Consider the following 21,954-nt stretch of genomic DNA (forward strand, 5'->3'; position numbering starts at 1 on the left):
GTGCTTTTCAGTTGGCTTCAACATTGGTTTCAGTTTCGGTTCACGACGCATGCTGACTGCGCGCGCTTTCGCTGTAAATGTAGCGCGCTGCACGTCGCAATAAGCGCAAAATTTGTCACCACACCGAATGGTATTGCCAATATCGGCTCCAAACATTCAAACACATGACTGAGCGAGATCTTCAGAAGTATTGCACAAGAGCAGTTGCCTTCCTGAAATAGCGCACCCCATGCGCAAGACCACGTCGGAGGCCAGGAATAGACGGAGAGATCCTCCTACTCACCGTCACAACACAAGCAACCCCCGGAAGCGATCGGACTCACGTTTCGCCATGGCGTCCACGCTCACCGTCGAAGTACCCCATCAGCCCAAGTCGCGAAGCGTCAGCAAGAACAGCTCGATCAACAGCCTCTACACGGAAGGCAGCAATGCCGCAGAGAGCGGGTACATGTCCGCCCTCCAGGAGCGGCTGCTCGCGGAGTGCGCTGGCTTAACCAGAGACAGCGACTGGGTACAGGCGCTGGTGCTCGAGATCGGCTGCGGTTGCGGCGACACGACGCGACAGCTCTCCGACCGGCTGTCGGCGCTGCTCATTCGCGGAGTTCTCGGCATCGACACGAACCACGACGCCATCGACTACGCGTTTTCCGTGCACGCCGACGAGAAGACGGACTTTGCCACAGCCGACGTGGAAGACCTGAACACCTTCGAGCTTAAGTGGGGCGGCCGTTTTGATTGGCTGTTCTCGTCACACGCCCTGCTATTCGTTAAGGACCAGGCCAAGGCGCTCAGGAACTTGATGTGGTGTCTCAGGCCTGGTGGCCGGTGCTTCATCGCAGTGCCGGCAGGGAAGCCCGCAGACCTCCACGCGGCCGTCGTCAAAGTCGTACAGTCGTCGGCGTGGAGCAAGTATTTCGAGGTAGGCCGCCCGTGGAAGCAACGTTGTAAAGCTAAACTTCCTAGGTCTTGCTTTATCAGTGGTCGCTTCGTTCGGTTTCACGTTCGTTTATAAAGGAATTCACTAGGTTTCGTTTTCGAGCTGCCTGGCTACAAAAAATGCCATCCTTCCAGCCAACTCAATAAAATAATTCTACCAGGAAATTTTCATTCAGAGTAAGTACCCGGCAATGTGACATCGGTCTGGTACAGTTTGCAAGGTCATTGACTGTCAAATGAACAACTTAAATTGATTCTGATTAATATTAAATGATTCCAGCCCCAATTTTGTACAAAAAATTCGTAGTATGTTCTATATTGTGTAACAGTATCGATGACCGCACTTGTCTGGTTATCTCAAAACCAATTGAAAAGTTTTCACTTATTGGGGCTACCCTTAACCTCACAGCTATGCCATCTTACGTCTTAAAACAAGGCATCTTCTTTCTTCATGAACTGGCCAGAATATTTTTCTGTGCCCATGTAAGTTGCCACTGCTCTAAAAGGCAGTAGAAATGGGTGTTTTGAATGCCAGCCTCACAGTAATTTATTTGATCTTGAAATAACCAAGAAAGTGTGGCCATCGACTATAAAATGCGAGGTATGGGCAAAGCTCTCGCACCAACAAGTATGCAGCTTAACAGAACAAATCACGTAAGTGCTCATAACAGTGATGTAAATGGTGGTGCAGACTGTTACGCATTGACCAACAGGGCACAGCTCAATGACCCCAATTTCAGCAGTATTGCAGAGCTGCTGAAACTACACAATTACAATGGCAGAGGAATTAAGTTGAATGTTAGCACAATTTCAGAGCAAGACTGCTTTTTTTCATGAGCTTTCAACCCACAACTGGAGTCCACAAATAGCGCCGCCTCCCCAATATGTCACCCCAGGACAGATTGGGAAATGCTAATCAGCTATAGCAGACCATCCCGTTGCCAGAATCTGTCAAATGTCAATGAGCTTAGCAATCCCATGTGGATTGCAAGACACCTGCAAGACCGTTTCTTCCTAGACTCATTCACTGCGCACCGTAAGTTGCATTAGTGAAGAAAAAAGAGAGCTTGAGAAAGAAAACCACTGAAAAGGAAAGAAAGAGTAAATATATTCTAGCGGTTTGCTTTGTTTTCCCAGGCGATTCCAGACTTGATTGCTGACATGGCTGACAAGAACTTCAACCGTCTCTGGTTCCATCATCCACAAGCAGATCGCATATACTCGGCACTCCTTGAGCAGGTCGGCTATGAAGTTTTGAAAACAAAACAACTGGACTTCAAGTACAATTTTGCATCAAGTGCAGAATACAAGGGTAAGCTTTGTTTTTTTCACCATAACCACAGTACCTGCCCAATTCTGGCCAATGCTCACGGATAAAGTGACCAGACGTCCCGATTTAGGCGGGACACGTCCCGGTTTTGCAGCTGTAATCCCGCTGCCCCGCAGCCTGCTTGTGGGACAGTGTTTTGTCCCGCCTTCGGCCGGAAATATGGAAAACGGGTATCCAGCCTAGTGTCACTAATCAAAAGCTGGAGGAATGAAAGAGCCAAAAGAAATCGTTTGAGGAACTTCAAGAAAAGTGCGCACAGGACTAAGCAAGAAACTGTTGCGTGTTTCTTGCTTAATCCCAATCTGTGAGCTGTTTTCTTGAAGTTACAGCGTACCAACAAACCATTCAGTACACCCTTCTTTGTTAGACGAACGGTGGGTGGACGTGCTTCAGTACTTATTTACTGATTCAGCAAATGACGCATCATTGCTCGTTGAACAAAGGCCAAGAGAACTACGAAAGCGAATGATCTATCAGTTAAAACAAAACTGCACTGAGCCATAGTGTCCCTTCATGTTATGTGCCATGTTCTTCCTTACCGCCCCCCCCCCCCCCGCCCTGCTTTGGGGTCCGGGGGGAATATGGTTACTTTACTCACGGGCAACTTGAAAATCGTCGTACGTGTCACATTTGCAAGACCCTCCACAGTACTGCCTGATACCTGGTGCCTATGAAACTGCTAGTGAAAATGTAAGCACTCAAAGCTCAGAATTCTGGCCCTTACGCCATCACTTCTTTTGTTAACCTTCCATTTCAAGCTGGGCAGATGAAAATTTTCTAGGCCAAGCGGAAAACGCGCAGGCCGCAATAAATTGCGCACAAGCTTACCGAGCGTGACAAATGTTTTATGCTGGAAAGGTACAGAAAACACCTTTCTTTCTTACTGTGATAAAATATTTTTGTCACATTGAAAGGTAAAGCTTATTCTTTGAATTCTTTGTGATCGACAAGGCTTAGGATTGGCCTAGAAAATTTTGACAAAGGGTGTACTCCATTCATGTCACACTTTTGCAGCTAGCTGATGCTTTCTTTTTGCTGCAAAGCAACTGTTTTGTTTTTTCAAGAAGTCACTTAAAAAGGTAATTTTGATACAAATTTTGGTTTCGTTCTCCTTGCAAATGGTAATGTGAAAAAAGAAAAAAAAGCCTAACCATGCCAGCCACTAAAGTAAACCTGTTGAATGCTTGCTTGTTAACGCATAGTGCAGTTGCAGTTCATATTGTGATCTTTCATTTCATTTTTTAGTGGAAGTATAGAAACAGCACAAACTTGACCTTTCATGCAAAGAAATTGGGCAAAATTAGCTAAGAACATCTAGAACACATCACACACCGTTAACCTTGACTTGACATGATAGCGTTTAACCTGTGTCCCAACTTTCCTTTACCTGTCATGGCTGCACTAGATCAACTACTAGAACACGTTGCTGCAAGGTGCTCTAGTTGAAAATTGAGGAAACTGCCCCAGTGGAGCTGTGACATGTGTCGTTGAATGCTCCAGTATTTACAAGCATCAGAAATCGAAGAATCGCCCTCCCCTACCCCATAAAAATCATGTCCTCACTCGATGAGCACAGACAGGCACCGTACCAAGACAACTCATCCAACAGGACACAGACAAGCGCCCAGGCACTCCAAAATGCTCCCACCGCATTCAGTACCCAAACAATGAACACGCACAAATACCCGAAGTTCCCTCAGGTCATCCCTCCAACCAATTCCTTCAACAGAGTGCCCTTTGCCAAGAATGTTTGAAATAGTTTTTCTCTCTCTCGGGAGAAGCCACTTCGTAGTGCTGTGCATATGCGGATGCTTGCATTTCACCTTGGTCATTGTAGCCTGCTTATTTTCCCCCCTCCCCCAGAGTTCCTTGAGACGATGTTTGCAAAGCCAGTGCAGCTGATCCCAGAGGCGAAGAGGCCCACCTTTGTGCGCGAGCTGGCCAAAGCTGCGCTCAAGAAGATGAAGAAGAACAAGGACGGCACGTACACCTGGGTGGTGAGATACGTGCTGGTCCTGGCAAGGAGACCAGAGTTGCTCTAAGGGACACCACTGCATTACCGCGCAGCAGTGGCCTTAACGTATGTCTGTCATTACTGCTGGCAGATTAATGATAAAGTCAATGTTGTAACACTGCCATTCAAAACTGAGGAAAAACTTGTTTCCAGTGGCTTGTCTCTGCTGCAGAATTTTCAGCCATTTCTGTGCTCTTTGTAGATGCTTGCTGTACGGTAGGCCGTTTTGTCGCAATATTTGCCCTTACAGGTGATGTGAATGTACTGAAAGTTTTAGGTGTATTCGCTAAAGCGAACAAATCGTGCTACAATTGTGCTTAAAAGAATGAAGTGACGTAATTATACGCAAGCATAGCAAAAGCAGTGCGCACAGTGCATAATCCGCAACATTTTCTACTGAAATGTATGTTTTCGGAGACAATAAAATGTTCCTCACAAGTACTTCACGCGGTGCAGAACTACCACCCCACACACTCACACAAAAAAAGGAAGGGGGGCTTAGTGCCTTGTGTAGAACATTAACCACACAGTGGCTGGTACTAAGAATTGACATTTATTGTGACAAAACATGTGAGTGTGGAATGGGCGATTTTTTTGTGTCCCAGCCAAATGCACCTCCGAAGATCAAACACTAGGTTGGCAACAATAAATATACAGTGCCACAGTTAACATCAAGTGAACAGAACAATGTCGAGATGAGGGGTGTGGCACAGAGACTGCAATGACAGTACTACGATTTGGGCACAATGATAAAAAGGGGAGAAAAATCATTCTGGAATTAAAAATTCCTCTGGAAATAATATGTACACATCACCGTCTTAACATTAGTTGGTGGAATCAACTCGAAACATCTTCCCATTACTGCGTCTTTCGCTTCTTCTTTCTTCCTTCCGAAATTCCATCCATCTTGCGCTTCCCCTGGAAAAAAACAGCAGGTGCAGTTCAAGCAATGACAACAAAACATCTCCTACCTGCCTGCACCCCCTGACGGTAAACAAATGGGTGACGCAGGTTCTAAACCTGGTTATGCAGATTGGCACATGCACGTGCGGCATGTACGCTAAGCAGCAGTACTAAGCAGTGGCTTTCATTTTTGCAATTAGTTAAAGAAGGCTAAATTCAAAGCACACCTTTAAAAGAGAAAGTGTGAGGTGGAAGCAATCTTCTCCAGTTTACTACACACAATAAAACGCTTTTACAAGAGACCTAAGAAACACGTCTCTTGACACCAAAAATTCTAAAAACACTGAGAAGTCGGACTAGAACAAAGTGCGTTCAAAGACGTCTACAGGAATTTGCTCGGGATGGCTTGAAGAAGTCACTCACAGTAGTTTTAGAGATTGCAGATTGTGTTAGCTACCCAACTTCTGGAGGTAAAGCACTTCACTTTGCAAGCCTTTGTGCTGCTCACAACACCATTAAAGTGCTCTCAAATGTTCGTCAGCATCAACTGCCAGCATTTCCTGCCCTGCAATGTCCTCGAGACGTTTTTCTCTTCCTCTGGTTCATCCTCCAGGGCACCATTTACTTGCATGCGTCACATGATCTGTATACACTCTGCACTCCCCAAAGGTTCTAAAGCCTCTGCAGTCTCTTGGACACAGCCCCAAACTTTATCTTCAATGCAGATTTCCAGAGGACCTCCTATATAAGGCCCCTGTTCCATCATGTTTCTTCTAAACAGCAAAGAATTTACTCTAGGTACCTGAAAAAGTTGACCTTAGCAACAGAGTGGCTCTCATGGCAAACATAGTTACACCAACCAAACCATTTTCAAGTGTCCCCTCAACCGAGTGTCTCTGGTGAGGAGGCTTTACTGTAATGACTCGCAGTGGCCACCTTGTTTCTAAAGCAACCCCCCTGAAAATCTCAAGTACATGCCTGGGCGATGGTATTATGGTAGAGAGCATTGCACGTGATACACTTTCTGCGTCACATACTGAGCTTTGCTAAGTTGTGAACATTCTGAAGAGAGCATCACTTTGACACATTACGCAAGAAACCTGAGCATTTTTTCCGTGTCCGTTCCTTGTTATCGACTGCAGTAACCATGCTTCACTACACCACAAATTATATTCCTGTTTTTGTTGCCTGGTATGGCAGTTTGTTCTGCCTTTCTTCTAAATGACCACAGTGCAAGCCTCATGGACAGTAACGCACTGCACATAGCAAGCCCTGCCCCATTATGGCCCGAGAGAGGCCAAACCATCGGCCACTGACCTTGGGTGTGCTGGGTCGGCCGCCTCCGCGCCTCTTCCGCTCTGCCTTCTCCTTCTCCTCCAACTCCTGGTTTTCTCGCTCAATAAGCGTGATGAGCGTGTTGCACCGTCGCTGAAGCTCCTGCATTGCCCAACAACAACCCGGTGATGGGTTTCTCTGAAGTTTAGGCAGCGCAAATGTAGCTGCAAACCCTCTTCAGGGCCTGGCACAGGTGCAGTGCGTAGCACTTGAACCAAGGAGAAAAAGAGAAGCAGTGGGGACAACTCACAGCGGCCGTGCGGGACTTGATGAACCAGTCGAAGCGGAACTGCGGGGCCTGGCGGATGGCAGCGCGCAGCTCGTCGTAGACGTTCTCGCGGTCGAAGCCGAGCTTGTGCAGCATGCAGACGAGGAAGCGGTCCTCCTCCTCAGTGTAGTTCTTGCCCTTGTTGGTGCCGTAGGCCATGCGCAGCTGGTGGAAGGGCGCCCGGTACCGGCCCATCTTGGCCTCCAGGGCCCGCTTGATGGACGCCCGCCGCTGGATGCGCGCCTCCCCCTTCTCGATCTGCCCCATCAGCCGCTCAATGTCTTGCAGCTCGTGGCAGCGCTCCCAGAACACTGCTGAGTACTCCATCACCTGTTATTTTAAGAAGGGGGAGGGGGGGGGGGGGGGGGGGGTCAGCTATGCATTCGCACGTATTTTGGCAACAAAGCAGTTCTGTGCGATGGTACTTGGGAAGCACTTGCCTCCTCGGGTGTCTTCCCTTCCACGTCCCTGGCAATGCTCTCAATGTCGTCACGGCCGTACTTCTCGTTGGCCTTTATGAACTGGTTGAAGTCTCGTCGGGCCCAGTTGGTGAAACCCTGGTGGCAAAAGAAATCAAGAGAAAAGATCATGAAACCTCCCTCAAATAGCCACATGCACAGACATGAACAGGGAGAGCAGGTACGCCCAACGAACAGTCCAAAGAAGCACACTGACCTCTGTGAGGAGCTTCTCCTTCTCTGCCAGCTCGTCCTCCGTGAGCGGCTCCGAGTCGTCTATCTTGGCTTGCTCCTCCCGCTGGATCCGTCCCGCATCCGATCCCAAGTCGGGGTTCTTGGGGACCTGCCAAGGGGGAGGAGGAATCGTGCCATGCAGGGAGACTGCCTCGTTCGGGCACGCGTCCTGTTTCAGACAGGCTTTGCCCCAGCACACCCACCTTGTAGCCGATGGTCTTGCGGTAGTAGTAGATCTCCTTGTCCAGCAGCTCAAACAGTCTCGGTGGGAAGAACTGGAAGTCCTGGATGTTTGGCTGCTTCGGGGGTCTGGGTGCCTGTGGGGATGCAGGGAATGTGTGAGCACCGAAGCGAGGTCGGCCAAGCCGCAAGGGAGGGGACCGAAACAGGGCACGGCCTCACCTTGGGGGCTTTTGGTTCGCTCACGCGCAGGGCCTCCCTGAAGTACGCGTCGACCGCATAGTTGGCCTTACGCTCCCGCTTGGGCGGTTCGATCCAATTCAGCCCCCCGCTCTGCAGGAGGAAAGGAGAGAGGGCAGTCAGAAAACACACAGGCATTACGGTTGCGCACACTAGCAAAGCTTATTGTTGATAACTTGTTAATATCATACTTGTATCAAACTTGTTAATATCATACTTGGTCTTGTTTTGAAGCTTGTTTCTTTCTGCGCATTTTGCGATATCTCAAAATGGCGTCGCTTGAGTAGAACGACCGCCCTTGCCAGTTTTCCGAAGGCACCTTCTCGGCCGCCGATTGGCTAGAGCGGGCGCGCGCGGTTTGAGTTCGCCATACGACCCCTCCCATTGGTCGGCGCGACTGCTGTCATGGCGGTCGCCATCATGGCGTCTGCTACGCGCGTCTGACGGAGTCCGCTCTTCTGGCGCAGCGCTCGCTTAGAGCAGTTTTTTTTTTACAGTTTCTTCTAATTCTTCCATCGCGTACTTTCGTGAATGATGCCAGGAGACGTACGTTTGAAGACGACGACCCGTCATGCGCACGGGAAGCGAAAGCGTTGTCCGCCTATCCCAAGGTCGCGTGGTGTGACTTCGGGCCGCTCGACTCCGCCGGATGAGAATCGTTTGCCGCCTCGTATTGCCTCGCCTGCCCCATCGCCTGACCAACCACCTCCGGAATCCATACCTGGTCCAAGCACGTCCTGCCGGCTTGGCACGAGGTATTACACGGCGGAGGAGATCGCCGAGCGTACGGAACACGCGGACGAGGTCAAGCGCGGAATGGAGGCCAAGTCAGCAACGCAGCGAAAATTCGACCTCCTTGAAGTGGATTTGGCGCACTGAGAGGAAGAATCCGGCACAGATTTTGTCTTAGTGGATTCTGCAATGCTGAAGGACCTTTTTGCGCACGTCAGGTGTGGCAAGTGCGGGCTGGCGGCGCCGGATTTGAGGAAGCCTGACCGGCAGTACGGCCTCGCCGTGAAGCTCGAGGTGACGTGCTCGGTTTGTGAACACCGTGTGGAATGTTTTTCCTCGCCAAGGACTGAAGGATCTGGCAATATCACTCTTTTTGAAGTGAATATGAGGGCTTAGAAAAGTATTCAAAGCATCGGGAAGGGGGTGACTGCTCTGTCAGATTTTTGTGCTGGTATGAACTTGTCCCACAGAGGCCTGCACCACAAGACATTTCAAGCGCACTTGAGGAAAGTGGTTCAGGTTTGCGAGGACACTGCAGCAGCCTCTGAAGCTGATAGTGTGCGTGCCATCAAGGACTTGTACTCGGACTTTGGTCAGCCGCCAAACAACATAGATGTGATGTTTGATGGCACATGGATGACACGGGGACGGTTGTCACACATTGGAGTGGGCTGCATCATTGAAGTGTACACCAGCTTGGTGATTGATCATGTAGTCCTCTCTAACTTTTGCTTAGGTTGCGCCATCGGACCCAAAGCTTCAGATGAGGGCTACGAAGATTGGCTGGCAGACCATGAGTGTCAGCGAAACATTGACTGTGGTGCAGGACGCATGGAGGTAGAGGCAGCCCTGATAATGTTCAAGCGCTCGCTCTCCAAGAATGGGCTGCGGTACACAACCGTGATGTCCGATGGAGATAGCCGCACCATGCACGGCTTGAAGGAAAAAGGCGTCTATGGGTTTATCCCCATAGGCCAAGAAAGTTTGCCTTTCGGCTACATTTATTTTCCCCAAAAGACTCTTTTGAGGGCCAACAACATGATGCATTTGCGGAAAACGCACTGCGCAGTGTCCCACCCCTGTATCCTCTCAAACTTCCAGCATAAAAACCGCGAATGAAATAGCCTCACCAAAGAACAAAAAAAGGGGGGCACCTAAAGCAAGTTTCACCCTCACACTTTTGCCGTACACCATATTCTGGGTACCACAGTGCACTGTAATAGATGATGGCACTTCACGAAGGACTGTTGCAGTTTTCACGACGCCAGCAAGACACCACCAGATTTAACAACGCTAACAAAATGCCAACCGATTCGAAGTCGATAAATATTGCAAAATTCCTGAGGGGTCCGTTACTTGGCCTTTTGTATCTCCAGTTCTAGTTGACATTTTTGGAATCCAAAGACAGATTTGAAAATGGGAAGAACATGTCTTTGTTACTGGGAAATTTTGAAGCTACACTACTGACGGTTCATCTCATAACACATGGCCAAACTTCAAATGCAGTTTTCTCAGTTTCATATTTTTGGTCACTTCCCTCAGCCTTACGCAGCTTTTTGGAAACTTCTTCTTGCTTCATAAGGTCAATTTTGTACCATTTTTTTCAGTACAGCCTGAGGCAGCCGATGACATTCTTAGTTTTTCTGTTTAGGCTACGCATAAATAATGACTTGCAGTTATTTTGATGAGCCAAAATATCCAATACTGCCATTTTTTGTACTTGACATATTTTTTTAGGATGCCGTGACTTTAGAGAAAAACGAAGAATGTCATCGGGTATGGGAACTCTCTGGCTATCCATTCATGTAATTAAAAGCGACAAAATGCAATGCGAAAGTTCATTAAAGCTGCTAAAGAAATTACCTAATTGCGGTTTAGACTTTGTATGATAACTTTTGAACTAACAGCACCAGCTCAAATATAATTGCATATTTGAAATCTACAGAGAAAAACACATCCGTGTGCAAATTTTCATAAGTTTCTACCCATAAATAAAAAAGTTAGTTTTAAGACCCTCGTCCCCCCTTAACAAAATGACCATTAACATGTTAGTAGTCCAAGTAAGCTGCACAATTGCGTTGCCCTTCTATCACAGTGTCAATTATGCAGTAAATATTTTTTCTTGCAAGTGTGGAATGGGGTACAAGTTATGTACTTGCGGCAATACGGTATGCTTCTGAGATTAAGGATTATCAGACAATAGATAACAAGTATTATGTAAGAAACCAAAGGCATTACTGATGCCTCTTTTTGACAGCAGATCAATCACAATTTGAAGCTAAAAAGAGGCCAAATGGTCATGAAACTAGACCTGTCCCCAATCCAAGCTGGAGATACATGCACAGGTCGACTTGTTTTCATACGTAAGTATGAAATACGTAAGTGGCCACCACATACGTAAGTGGCCACCTTTGAGATAGAAAAATAACATTTTTCTGGGGAGCGAAGCACTTCCGCTGCCAACAAACAAAACCATTGGCTCTTCAAGGTGAACACAAGATAAGGACATATTTGACGCTTTTATATGTGAATGTCTCAGTCATTCAATATGCAAGTTTACTGCACTAACAAGTATTCCATTTTGGTCTAAACCGATGCCAGAGATTCCTTGAAAATGAAAACAAAAATTCTCTGAGTATAAGAACGTAACTGATGTTTATTCCACGCTATTCGCTATTGGCTAGTTTTAAAATTGAGACACCTGGTGTGTGCAAATGGAACAACACTGGCCGATTCCTTATATCAGATCTTTCCAAATTGATCAGTTGTTGAATAGGCCAACACATGATCAGTGATAACAGAAACTACAGGAGTCGCAAGAACAAATGTATCTAAAGGCAATGAAGAGGAAAACTGCAAAAAACTGCCCCCCCATGTGCTCACCTTCTGCTTCTCCCGGTAGTCCTCGCCCTCGAACTTGTAGACGGACTCCTGCGGGGTGTCCAGGGTGAAGTTGCGCAGGGAGCCCTCACCCAGAGACTCGAGCTTAGTCTTGAGCTCCTCTGTCTTGCGCTCACCCTTCTCGAGGATGGCGTCGATGTCCTCATCGGTGATCTCGCTCTCCTTGGAAGCAAAGATGTGGTCGGCCCCGTGGCGGATCATGCCCAGCATCTCCTCCTTGCCGATCTTGTTCTGGGCATCCACGAGGCGGCCCTGCTGGATGACCACTGTGTCAAGGCGCAGCTTGACCTCGGCACGCTCCACGATGCGCTCCTCGACGGTGTTCTCGGTGATCATGCGGAAGACGCGCACGGCCTTGGTCTGGCCGATGCGGTGGGCCCGGTCCATGGCCTGCAGGTCCACCTGGGGGTTCCAATCCGAGTCGTACAGGATCACCACGTCCGCAGTGGCTAGGTTGATGCCCAGGCCGCCCGCACGCGTTGACAGCATGAACAGGAACTTCTCGCTGTTCGGCTTGTTGAACTCGTTGATCGACAGCTGGGTAGGAGTGAGAGGGACGCAAAATGAGAGAATGCCAACACATTGACAGCAAGGAACTCACACCAGAGATAATTATGCAAAGGTACAAGACTGCAATGCAGAGATGAGAACAAGAATAAGGTGATTTATCAACACAGTGAGCTTTCAATGGCCTTGTTTGCACGTGAAAGCTTCTGCACCAAGAAGGTGGTTGATCAAAGCCTGCTTGTGTTGCCAGAACTTCAGGTTGACAAGAAACACTGGACACTCACCGTACGCTCCTCGTGTGGCGTCTGGCCATCGAGGCGGCAGTAGCCGTAGCGCCGCCATAAGCAGTAGTCCTCCAGGATGTCCAGCATGCGTGTCATTTGTGAGAAGATGAGCACGCGGGAGCCCTGGGCCTTCAACTTGGGCAGAAGTTTGTCCAGGATCACCATCTTGCCACAGTTGTAGATGATGTGTTCATCGGTCGTGTATGGGGGCCCTAGAGAGAAAGATACCAGCAAATGTCTTAAAATTCCCACTGGTTTCTCCCCAACAAACAAATTTCTGTTTTTGATACCGAACATCCCTCTTTACATGCTATCCTGAATAGTCAGGACAGAACATTCACCTGGCTCTGCGCCGTCGAAGAGGTACGGGTGGTTGCAGCACTTGCGCAGCTGCATGAGGATGTTGAGCAGCCGCATCTTGTCCACCTTGCCGGCGCCGTTGACGACATCGATGTCCTTGAGCAGGCACTTGGTGTACCACTCGCGCTGCATCTTGGACAGCCCCACATAAATCTTGACCTCCTTCTTGGGAAGCAGCTTCTTCTCCACCTCCGACTTGAGACGACGCAGGAGGAACGGCCGCAGCACCGCGTGCAGACGCTCCACCAGGTGGTTGTCGCCAAGGCAGTTGTTGGTGTTGAACCACGAGTCGAAGTCCTGCACCACGGCATTCATTGGATCGTGTTAGGTTTCAGTAATGCGCAGGGACCGTCAGTTGTTAGTGGGTCGATATACGGTTAGATTTTACGGTGCTCAACCTTTTCCTGACCACACCCATACAGCATCGGACAGCCGTGCCCAAACATTGTGGCAGCATATTTCGAAGCTCCCACATACGCTGGACATTTTGTACACTACCTGAAATGTAAAGCTTCAATTTCCATGTACAGTGTATATCGCGGGAGCTGTAAAAATCCGCTCTATAAGCCATACCGTACTATAAACAGAACATGCGCAAATCCAACATCGCCCCTTACCTTTCGATTTTTGTTTGTGTATCACTTAGACGAAGGGCTCTTAAAAACAGAGGCGCAGCCTTCATTTTATCTTTTCTTTTCCATATCAGCCACTGCTGCACGGTCTCATGTGCTGCGCGGTCTTTAATCTTTTGTGTTTTGAGGGAGCACGACTGCGTTTCTTAGGGTCTAGAACGCACGCCGCCGGATAACATGATAAGAACACAAGCATGATTTTTTTTTCCACCCCAACTTGCTTTTGCGACTTCAAAGGCAGTTTTTGGTTAGCACAATGCACAGGTCACTAAGTGGAACCTCCGGCATCATGGCTCGTTATCTCCAAATGTTCAAAAAGGGAAAGGGTGGTTGCTTATCTGCACACCATTCTCAACGAAACAACTTAGTGTGCCTGAGGGAGTGGGGGACGCAAACTAAAGAATGCGCTTTTTTTTTGTGGGTCGCAGTTAAAGAGCAGGGAGCACGCACTGCACCAGGTTTGTTTGAAACAACATTGTAGCACAAAAGTCATGAACTGCCCCATTTTCTGAACAAAGCGAAGTTGTATGGTGTCTTCACGGTCCCTTTAATAAGATAAGGCCGCACTTGGGCTATTGCTGTCAGAGGGTTAAGTAACATAAAAACGAGAATGAAGGTTTCTAATGAGCCCCATCTTTCTGACAACTCAGCCAATTGCCGGGAGCGGCAGCAGCGACATAATCATTGCATGCTCATTTGAAAGGGACGTACCTCAGACGAGTTGAAGACGTCAGGCAGGAGAAAGTTGAGCAGAGCCCACAGCTCATGCAAGTTGTTTTGTAACGGAGTGCCGGTCAAGAGAAGGCGGTTGGTCGTCTTGAACTCCCGTACTATCTCGGACAGCTGCAAACATCAGAAGGGGTTGACAATGAGGTTTGCACCACTGCGCTCAGCCAAAGGCAACAAGGTGTCTGTGCACATATTGGTCGCATATTCCCTAAAGCAGGGGTTCTCAAGCATGTTGGTCCCAGGGAACCCTGCTAAGTTCCGTTAAGTGCCAAGGAACCCCCTCCCCCCCTCCCGCCATTTTTCATTCCCTTCATGCTACATTAACGTGCAATAAATTCAAAAGCAAGCAAGGGTATCGTTTTTTCCCTGTCGACTTTACGCGAATGCGTACGCTAGCGGCACCTATCTCCAAACAGGAGAAATGCGCATGGGGGTAATATAAGGCCGAGGTTCAAGTGCAATAGTTTAACCACGTGGCCTGTTTTCGGAGTCTGGCTGGCTACAAGCTGCTGGAGAGATTTATTGCGCAGCTCGCGCGTTTCTGTTATGCGCCGAGATGTGCTTACTGACACTCGGGCGTGAGTAATGGAGGTTCCTTAGATCGATCGCACCTCAAGTTCACCATATAAGACTTTGCGACTGCGGAACCAGGGAAAATTTATCAGTGGCTCGCGGAACCCTCAGGAGGGGCCTGCGGAACCCCAAGGTTCCGCGGAACCCACTTTGAGAAACCATGCCCTAAAGGAAGGGATATAAAGCATAACCAAAATTCAACAAACCCTAGTGATGCAATAAGGACTACTGCAGCTATTTAAGTGTTGCCAGACGGCCAAGTGGACATGGACAACTTGATAAAAAAAAAGATATTAAGCATTAACCGCCGAATTCGTAAATGTGACTTAAAAACTGGCCCCGACTTGCTGGCCCTCAAAGCTACTTGCGGCGAACTTGATTTGGAGAAAAAATGAGCCCAATTTCGAGTCGGGGCCATAGTTAACTTGAAGCTGACTTCGGCCCAAAGTAGCCCAAATGCCTCAAGCATAAAAACCAGAAACCCCGGCTGACCTTGGACTTCTCGTTCTTGATGCGGTGGGCCTCGTCGATCACCAGGTAGCGCCAGTTGAACTTCTTCAGGACGGCCTTCTCTCGGATGACCATTTCGTAGGAGGTGACACAGACGTCCCACTCCCCGGGCATCAGGGTGTCCCGGATCAGGGCAGCCTGCACATCATCAGTGCAGGCACAATACATCCCGGTTTCGTCACTTGAGAGAAGAACTAGCCTCCCGCGACTTGCTCAACTCCATTCCGGCCCCAAAGGACGTAGTTCTCACCAAAAGACGACAGAGCACTGGAAATAAACTTTTAGCTCGCCCCTTATGCAACATTACTGGCAAGGCACTGAAAACAAAGCGCGTCAACTCCAGTCAAGCAGTGTGAATGGATAGAACCAGAGGCACTACTACGATCGCACAATCATGCTTTTTCGCGTGGCAATAGCTTCTCCTGGTGGCCACCAATCCCAGACTTGTCCCTGCCTCATCCCAAAGGCGAAGTGATGAAGCAACTGGCAAGTCGCCAATTTTTTATTCACTTTCTTTATTATCAGAGAGCCCACGTGATAAGAAAATACTGCCCAAGAACAACAACAACAAAAAATGATAATAATAAAAATAAAAGAAAGAAAGAAACAAAGAAGAAGAAAAGAAAAAAGAATGCAGCACAGACTCACCCTGGCGTTCTGGTCTCCAATGAGACAGATACTGCGTAGTGATGGGCACCACCTTTGGAACTCGCTCATCCAGTTGGCCAAGGTCGATTTTGGCACAATGACCATGTGCGGTCCATTGATGCTGCGGTAGTGCTTCATGTAACCCAGCAGCGAGATGGTCTGCAGCGTCTTCCCCAGACCCTGCACGATTCACGGAAGAGGCAGCCCAATGAACATCCTGCTTACACCATCCCGCAAGCAAAGTGACAACAAAGCTCCGAGGTCAGCTGAGAGACCTGGACTGCTCATGATGCATGTGGACAAATAAATGCAAACTCCAGTCTTCTTTGATCTGTCTTGAATTCAACAAACGCCCAAGAAATACAGAAAAAGGACTCCCAGAGCACAATGTCACAACTGCTTCGCAAGACAAGCACTCGGGCATCAGGTACGAAGGCACGCAAGTAGTGACCAGCCATGATTGTGCGCATTTCCTGTTCCCAGTACAGCAGTAATAATTTACATAGTCTCACAGTGCAGAAAGCAACAGAGAACCCTAAAAAGCACTTTGAAAGGGATATGTTCCAAACTCAGTACAGTTGCTAGTCCCTACGAAGATGTTTTTTGCGTTAGCAGCTTGGCAGGAAGGCACGTGAATGGAGTGTTCCCACACGATGTCACACTTCAACCATCGATGTGGAAGACCTTCCCTTCCTTGACAAATTTCCCAGGAAAAGGTCAGTCAGACTTCTTTTTCTTCTCGTCACTTTGTGGCACACTCCAGTATGCTAAAGGCCCACAAATGTTAGTCAGACTTCTTTTTCTTCTCGTCACTTTGTGGCACACTCCAGTCATGCTAAAGGCCCACAAATGTTTTTGTGGAACCATTAATACCAAAATCTTTAGTACTACCGCTTTACAGCTCTTGACATCATCATCCCACTCCCAGAAGTGAACTCACATGAATATGCTGAATAAAAAATGCTCAAACTTCAGTTCATTATAGGGCATCGAACTTTGCACACATCCTCTTGACACCTCCATTAGACAAACAGGAACAGTGGTCTTGTTCTGTGGCAAGAAGCCTTGCGAGTAGAACAAGAATGCCTTAGCGTCTAATAGCTTTCGGTGAACGTGTAAAGCTGCGCTTTGCCCAAACAGTTTCACTACTGCCGTGATGCAGCCCACTAGACGGCCATGGTTTCAACGTAGAAACGGCTCACAACAAAGCCCTGGCTTTCTCACCATTTCGTCGGCCAGTATGCCATTGATGCCGTGCTCGTAGAGCGAGATCATCCAGTTGAGGCCCCGAACCTGGTAGTCTCGGAGTTCGCCGCCCTTGATGTAACTGGGCGAACTCTCGAAACGGGTGACCGTGATTTCCTTGCGGCGGCTGTCGGACAGCAGCTCTTCGTCTTCCTCCTGTTCGGTCATCCGATGCCGCAGGCTGCCACAAGAGGACAACGTTAGCGATGGCTGTTACGAGGGCCGGAAAGAATACAAACTTGTTGAGCTTGTGAGAAGACATGTCCGCGCACAGCACAGTCGAGGGAACAAGTTTGAATGGCATGGGGAGTGCAGTGAACTGTACCAATGAGCCATTTCATGGCACCTCCCGTAGCTTTTAGCTTTAAAAGCAGCAACCCTTGCCCTCAGTATCCTTTTGTTATCACAAGCGTGCTAGAATGCTTGCTTAAAAAGTGGTCGATCGCACGTTGGCAAGTTGAGTGGCGTGCAAGGCCCGAAGGACAATGCCTTAGCCACTGAGACACCACTGCATGCTTATCCGTTGTCACTACGTGTGTGGATATACATATAAATTCCTGGCTTCTCTTTAGTCCGCCTCCGTGGCACCTCATCCGCCATGTAAAATTTGTGTATCAGGCGCAGAAGCTATGCCTGTGAGGCGCACTGCAGGATGAATAAAGCAGAAAGTTGGGCGAGTTGGTTAATAATGAAATCACACTGCTAGCAAACTTTAACACTGGACGAAGAAGGGAATAAAAGATGAAACACATGCTAGACTTCAACTTGGTATAAGGAAAAGGAAACAAGAAAACATGCATTTCGTCTTTTATTTCCTTTTTCATCGAATCCAGTGTTAACTTTCGCTAGCAGTATGAGTTGATTGATTGTAGGGTTTAACGCGCCGACGCAACGCAGGCAATGAGGCGCGCCGTAGTGGAGGGCTCCGGATTAATTTTGACCACCTGGGGATCTTTATCGTGCGCCGAAATCTCGTACACACGGGCGTTTTTGCTTTTCGCCTCCATCAGAAAAGCGGCCGCTGCGGCCGGGAATCGAACCCGCGACCTCGTGCTCAGCAGCGCAACGCCTTAGCCACTGAGCCACCGCGGCGGGTAGCAGTACGAGTTCATAAGTGCACTGCAGCTATGCATTAGTTTAGACTTGCACTCTTTACAGTGCGCTGCAATTTTGTAAGAATTTTCATACTCCTCCTCCACCAGAAGGGGGTGATTATGCCAACTTTTAATAGCAGCTTGCAGTCATAGCAGTGTATAAGATAGTAAATGATCTCTTTTTTTGTTTGTCTTACTGGAATAACCCTAGCTTTGTCATTTGGCACCTTAAACAGCAATGGACAAGGTGCTCTGCAAGCCTTGCATGAAAAGAAAGTCACAACAAGCTCGTGCAATAACAGAACTTGTCATACGAGCAGCCCCCCCTACTGCACACGAAGAGCAAAAGTGCCAGCTTCTTCAAAGGCAGGAAAAGTGCCGATGAGTCTTAAAGTAGCCATGAAGACAGAATACAAGTTTGTTTTATTCGAAAGATTTCATGTTTTATAGTGCCCCCAGCGCTTGTCTGGCAGCAAATGACGCCGTATTCACCGAGAAATGCATGTTAAAGTTTTGATTCTCCCGCCAAATCGTGGGTTTTCGTAATGCCAGCAATGACGTCAGAAGCGCGTGTATTCAAGCGAACTTCCACTGCGTCATTCGGGTTTGCAGCCTGGCTGTCCGTCAGCCCTCCCAGATGGCGCTGCTTTAGTCATCCACAAACCGTTGTCCGCCGTTGCTTTGTTTTAGAGCGTATTTGCACCTGGCTTGTTTTTGTTACTGTAAAAAGTGATCGTCTCGTGAAACCTGGGGTATCCTCGACAAACGGCCACGCAAGACAACGCCGCTTACGCCAATCGGCCAGTGTCCTGTAAAACAACTTCAAAGCGGCGGTGTGCTATGCAGCTAAAACAAGTATAGTGCACCGAGTACCAACAGCAGTGCGCATCGGTACTTCTATGCTTACGTGCATTTTCGTAACTTTCATTGTTTACCGCACCATTCTTACTGCTGTAAAATGAATATGCATTACACTTAAGCGCAAATAGTTCGTTCGGAAAGCTTATAAGCCATGCATAATTTGCGTTTGCTTTTTCCGTCCTCAGCCAATCGCACAGCTAAGCTCACATGACATCATAGGTTCTGTTGCAGGAAATAAGCTAGTGGGTCGCATGGCCATTCCGCTTTTTTTCCAAGTTATGTAGTTTATTTGAGCGAAGTGTACGTTAACAGTGGTGTCAGTATGATTTTATCGAGGCAATCTTTCGAATGAACCGAACTTGTGTTTTGTCCTCATGGCTCCTTTAACGGAGCATTTCAGCATACTTATTCCTACTGCACATGTTCAGAACAAATTCACAGGTTATTTGCAGTTTTGATGTCACATGCAGACAGTACAAAGTCCTACTCCTGCAGTGTTGTAATGTTCACCATCACAGCACAAAACTGAACATGTGCATGAATTTGTCAATATATATCCAACTGTAAAAAGTCCCTTAACATACATATTTGCGCACTTGCCTGGAAGGTTTTTATACATGACTGAATAGTTTGTGGGTCATCGCAGACAGCCGAGGCTGCAGCGCTAATGACCGCTTTCCACTACGTAAATTAGCAATACATTTAACAGAGGCAAGAAGACTGCACAGCAAGCAAAGACCAGCTTCAAAAATAAAGTCCACTCACTCGCCCATAGCCGCAAGCTTCGCCTTCTCGTCATTCTTCTTCAATTTTGGACGGCCCGGTTTCAGCTTGAGAGGCGACGTCACGCCTTTAGAAGCATTGCTCGTCGTCATGAAATGAGCAAAGATTTCCGTCTGCTGCAGCAGGTAGTCGAACCGATTGCCCCTGTCCAGATCCTGAAGGAAAAGGTGTGAAACAAGACTCGGTTCAGCTGAACTATCACCTTTAAAAACTTTAGGCAGCCGCTGTAGGAGCGAGACATAGTTTACCAGCTTGCTATCGTAGTCGTCATCTCTCTTCTCCTCCGCCGCGCCTTCTTCGTCATCCGGCGTCTGCGGCAGAGAGAAACCGCGCACTTGGTTAGGCGAAAGAAAACGTGTTCTAAACGCCGCGGCGACAAGTCCTAGGTAGCGCAGCGCCAAGCGACAGCTGACGTCCTTGTAGTCGTTCCGCGGCCATCTACAGGTACGTCGGCAAATCTCGCGGAGCCCGATCCTTAGCGGACACACACAACGATTGAGGGCAAAACGAATACGCTCTGTCCCCACAGTATCTTCATCAGTACACCCATTCAGTTATAAAAGCCGGCGGTCACGATACCGCCAAAATGTTAGGAAAGTGCCGCGCTACACCGGCACAAAGCGGTGGCTGAAAACCATCCGGCATTTAAATAGTCTGTTCGCGTTCGCAGTTGTCGTGTAAGCTGACACAGGAAGGTGAACAAGAAAGAACGATCTGAAATAATACCATAACACTTTCGACGGCCCGCTTGAGGATACGAGCCCGCCAAATACCCGCGAAGGACACGAGGAACGATTTCAAGTACGGCCGAACGCGGTATTACGGCCCACGACCGCAAAATGAAATCGGCTTCGACGAAAATTGGCTACGGTTAACTTACAAAAGCATGAAGATACACCGTTTAAAGGGATCAATGGGGTGCCTGACAGACTACAGGTTGAAGTTGTCGCCCGGTCATTGTGCACTTACGGACTCCTTCGTACTCTCCGGACTTTCTTCCTCTTCTTCGGGCATTGCTTCCTCGAACTCTGGATTCTGTTCAAGCATGTTGGCGCAGTTGATCAATTCACTTTTGACCACTTTACTCAACAATTAAAAGGATCAAATCGCGGCACAAGGCATGTGCAATACACTACCGATTCCCGGCAAAATAATGCTAACCACAGAACAGGGAGGATTTTAGAGAAGCAAAGGTCTAGCTTTGCCTGTAGTGCCAGAAAAAGCGTAGTGGCGGCGTCGTGAACTACCCAGTACGCCCGCTTGATGGCGCTGTAAACACGGCTTTGTAAACATGGCGGATGCTTTTTGCACAGGCCGCTTGAGCTCCTTAATAACATGGCTGCCCTCGCACGGCGGCCGCGCGGCCGCCGGCTCGCTGCTCCACGGCCGGACTCGACTCTCCTCCTCCCGCGCGCGAAAGGGGCGTCGAGTCCGGCCGTGGCTGCTCCTGCTGGCTCCTGGCTGGCACGCTGGTCGCGTGTTTACTTGCGCCGCGCTAGTGAAGTGATGTTACGCCAGGTGACCAGATGGCCTCGACTGGCACAGACCACAGTAAGCAGCAAGTGAGAACAAATCGTTTATTGACATCCGCAAGTTTACAGAGGCCAGGACATCATTTCATTTCGATCGCTGCAATTGTACGTCGCTTTCGTGACAACATTTTTTTTTTTTTTGCCATAACAACTCGTTCACTTGCGCTAAGATTTCGAACGAAGGGCACAAATGAAGTATTGACGGCGACAACGGTTTCCTTTGCACCGTCTTTCTAGCGGAGTGCATAACACTCACCTTCTGTTGGAAGAATCGAATATTCTGGCCTCGACAGCTGCCTTCCGATGCGGAATTTCCCACATTTGTCATTCCACAAGCACTCAATTCCCGTGTTTTGCCAGTCCTCTCAACAACTGATGGACGCAAAAGCACATAACAGCAATAACAGTCACGAAACCGGTGCTCCGCGCACATTGAAACGGTCGGCCGTTGCAGCGGTTTCAATTTGAATTGGCGGCTTTGTGGTTGCGAATTCAGAAACGAGGTGGTGCACCAGTCGGCTGTTCGTAAAAAGTTGCGTACATTTTTGCTCAAGGGATGTTTGATGCGGAACTTGTTAATAGTATTTTTAAATAACACATTGTAAGCGAACTGTGTGGGCTCTTTGAGTCACGGAATGAATGTTTTGTATTCTATACCAAAAGTA

General features: G+C 48.4%; 2 protein-coding genes across 2 annotated transcripts; one reads left to right on the forward strand and one right to left on the reverse strand.

The window, feature by feature from the left end:
• The first annotated feature begins 27 nt into the window (after positions 1–27).
• Positions 28–4,614, forward strand: LOC144174128 (uncharacterized). The gene is made up of 3 exons (XM_077702599.1): positions 28–919; positions 2,074–2,248; positions 4,130–4,614. Exons 1-3 carry the CDS (start codon positions 230–232, stop codon positions 4,306–4,308), a joined length of 1,044 nt encoding a protein of 347 aa, XP_077558725.1. The 5' UTR covers positions 28–229; the 3' UTR covers positions 4,309–4,614.
• A 200-nt stretch (positions 4,615–4,814) lies between these two features.
• Iswi (nucleosome-remodeling ATPase imitation SWI) lies at positions 4,815–20,912 on the reverse strand. Its single transcript, XM_077702598.1, has 17 exons — positions 20,727–20,912; positions 20,006–20,068; positions 19,740–19,912; positions 16,999–17,200; positions 15,775–15,954; positions 15,109–15,264; positions 14,026–14,157; positions 12,664–12,979; positions 12,323–12,534; positions 11,514–12,068; positions 7,881–7,991; positions 7,682–7,795; positions 7,462–7,587; positions 7,227–7,343; positions 6,769–7,116; positions 6,501–6,620; positions 4,815–5,198 (listed from the first exon to the last, which is right to left on the reverse strand). Exons 1-17 carry the CDS (start codon positions 20,802–20,804, stop codon positions 5,139–5,141), a joined length of 3,063 nt encoding a protein of 1,020 aa, XP_077558724.1. The 5' UTR covers positions 20,805–20,912; the 3' UTR covers positions 4,815–5,138.
• Between the last annotated feature and the right edge of the window lie 1,042 nt (positions 20,913–21,954).

This window comes from Haemaphysalis longicornis, unplaced genomic scaffold (genome assembly GCF_048455015.1).
Source record: "Haemaphysalis longicornis isolate Haplotype H1 unplaced genomic scaffold, Haemaphysalis longicornis Haplotype H1 scaffold_3, whole genome shotgun sequence".
NCBI lineage: Eukaryota > Metazoa > Arthropoda > Arachnida > Ixodida > Ixodidae > Haemaphysalis > Haemaphysalis longicornis.